Source organism: Nematolebias whitei, unplaced genomic scaffold, assembly GCF_014905685.2.
Source record: "Nematolebias whitei isolate Nwh7 unplaced genomic scaffold, NemWhi1 Nwh_scaf_9766, whole genome shotgun sequence".
In the NCBI taxonomy this organism is placed as follows: domain Eukaryota; kingdom Metazoa; phylum Chordata; class Actinopteri; order Cyprinodontiformes; family Rivulidae; genus Nematolebias; species Nematolebias whitei.
The window spans coordinates 1-1,810 of NW_023628311.1; the positions used below are offsets into that span (position 1 = coordinate 1).

Sequence of the window (1,810 nt, forward strand, 5' to 3'; positions counted from 1 at the left end):
TTTTTTTTTTTAGCTGTTAAAAATGTAAGATTTATTGGCGTCCTGGCGCCTCCGACAGTGTCCAAGCGCCACCTTCAGTATTCAACCTGAGGGTGGGAGGAAAAAAAAAAAAAAAGCTTTCATTATTTTTCCTCATCCGGATACATCTGGAAAACAATATGTGTCCATCTGAAAAATAAATGTACCTATTTCACGCGGAAGTAAAGCAATAAGGAAAGAGGAACGTTTTGGTTTGTGCGCCTCTCACGAGCGCCTCGCGCTTCCTGTTTAATATGCTCGTCTCGCCCGGCGTGTTGTCCCAGACGCTGTGTATCACAAATCCCCACCTCCACTCCAACCAGAGCACGGAGGGGAGGAATAAAAAGGGTTAACCGGAGTCTTTGGATGGATTCAGCCGGGGCGGAGTGGAAGGGACGTGATTGGGCAGCGCGCCGTGACGCAGGGGACATGAAAAAGCTGATAACTAGTTAAGAAGGCAGTTTGTAACTCTGGAAAAAGAGTGCAGAGCTTGAAGAGACACGTTAAGAAGAAGGACGTGAAGAGAGAGAGAGGAAAAAAAAAAAAAAAGGGAGGAAAGCTGTTTGAAAGTGCAGCCAAAGGAAGTTTAGGACAATGGTGCAGCACACGGACACCAGCGAGACGGATGGGAGCATGTCCAAAGAGGCCACCGACTCGGAGGAGAGTGAGTTTATGGCGTGCAGCCCCGTGGCCATCAACCCGGACTGGTGCAAGACGGCCACGGGCCACATCAAGAGACCCATGAACGCGTTCATGGTCTGGTCCAAGATCGAGAGGAGAAAGATCATGGAGCAGTCGCCGGACATGCACAACGCGGAGATCTCCAAGCGCCTGGGGAAGCGCTGGAAGATGCTGAAGGACAGCGAGAAGATCCCGTTCATCAGAGAGGCCGAGCGGCTGCGGCTCAAACACATGGCCGACTACCCCGACTACAAGTACAGACCCAAGAAAAAACCAAAGCTCGACCCTTCCAAGTCGTCCGCGCCATCTCCGGAGAAGTGCGCCAAAATGAGCAAGCCCCCCAGCAAGAAGTGCTCCAAGATCAAGACGAAGAGCGGCTCCAAGGCGACGCACGGCTACGCGGAGGAGTGCGCGTTCCCCGGCTTCAAAGTTGCCAAGGCTGTGAAAAGTGAGCTCACGGACGAGGAGGACGACGACGACTACGAGGAGGAGTACCGGATGGGGGTTCCAGCCGGGGAGGAGGAGCGCCTGAGGCCGTACGGCGTAGCCAAAGTTCCCGCGAGTCCAACTCTGAGCTCCTCGGCGGAGTCCGAGGGGGCGAGCATGTACGAGGAGGTGCGGAGCAACAACAGACTCTTTTACAACCTCAAACACGTGTCCAAGCAGGGCGCGCTGCACGCGGCGTCCGTCTCACCAGCATCCTCCAGGTCGGTCTCCACCTCCTCCTCCTCCTCCAGCAGCTCCTCATCCGGGGAGGACGCGGACGATTTGCTGTTTGACTTTAGTTTGAATTTCGCTCAGAGCGCGCCAGGCTCGGAGCTGGGCAACAATTCAGGGAACCTGTCCCTGTCTCTTGTGGACAAGGACCTGGACTCTTTCAGTGAGGGCAGCCTGGGCTCCCACTTTGAATTCCCAGACTACTGCACGCCGGAGCTCAGCGAGATGATCGCCGGGGACTGGCTGGAGGCGAACTTTTCCGACTTGGTCTTCACATATTGACATAAAAATAAAAAATAAAAATCCATCAGAATAAGACGAGTTTTCCTCCATGACAGAGAAGGGAGTTGTGAAATTAAACATGTTTGGCCCCTAAAGTCCTGTGGGTTTCCTG

General features: G+C 53.7%; 1 protein-coding gene across 1 annotated transcript; it reads left to right on the forward strand.

The window, feature by feature from the left end:
* Positions 1–143: 143 nt before the first annotated feature.
* LOC119429878 (transcription factor SOX-11-like) lies at positions 144–1,707 on the forward strand. The gene has a single exon (XM_037697401.1). The coding sequence runs from the start codon at positions 613–615 to the stop codon at positions 1,696–1,698; it is 1,086 nt and encodes a 361-aa protein (XP_037553329.1). The 5' UTR covers positions 144–612; the 3' UTR covers positions 1,699–1,707.
* The last annotated feature ends 103 nt before the right edge of the window (positions 1,708–1,810 follow it).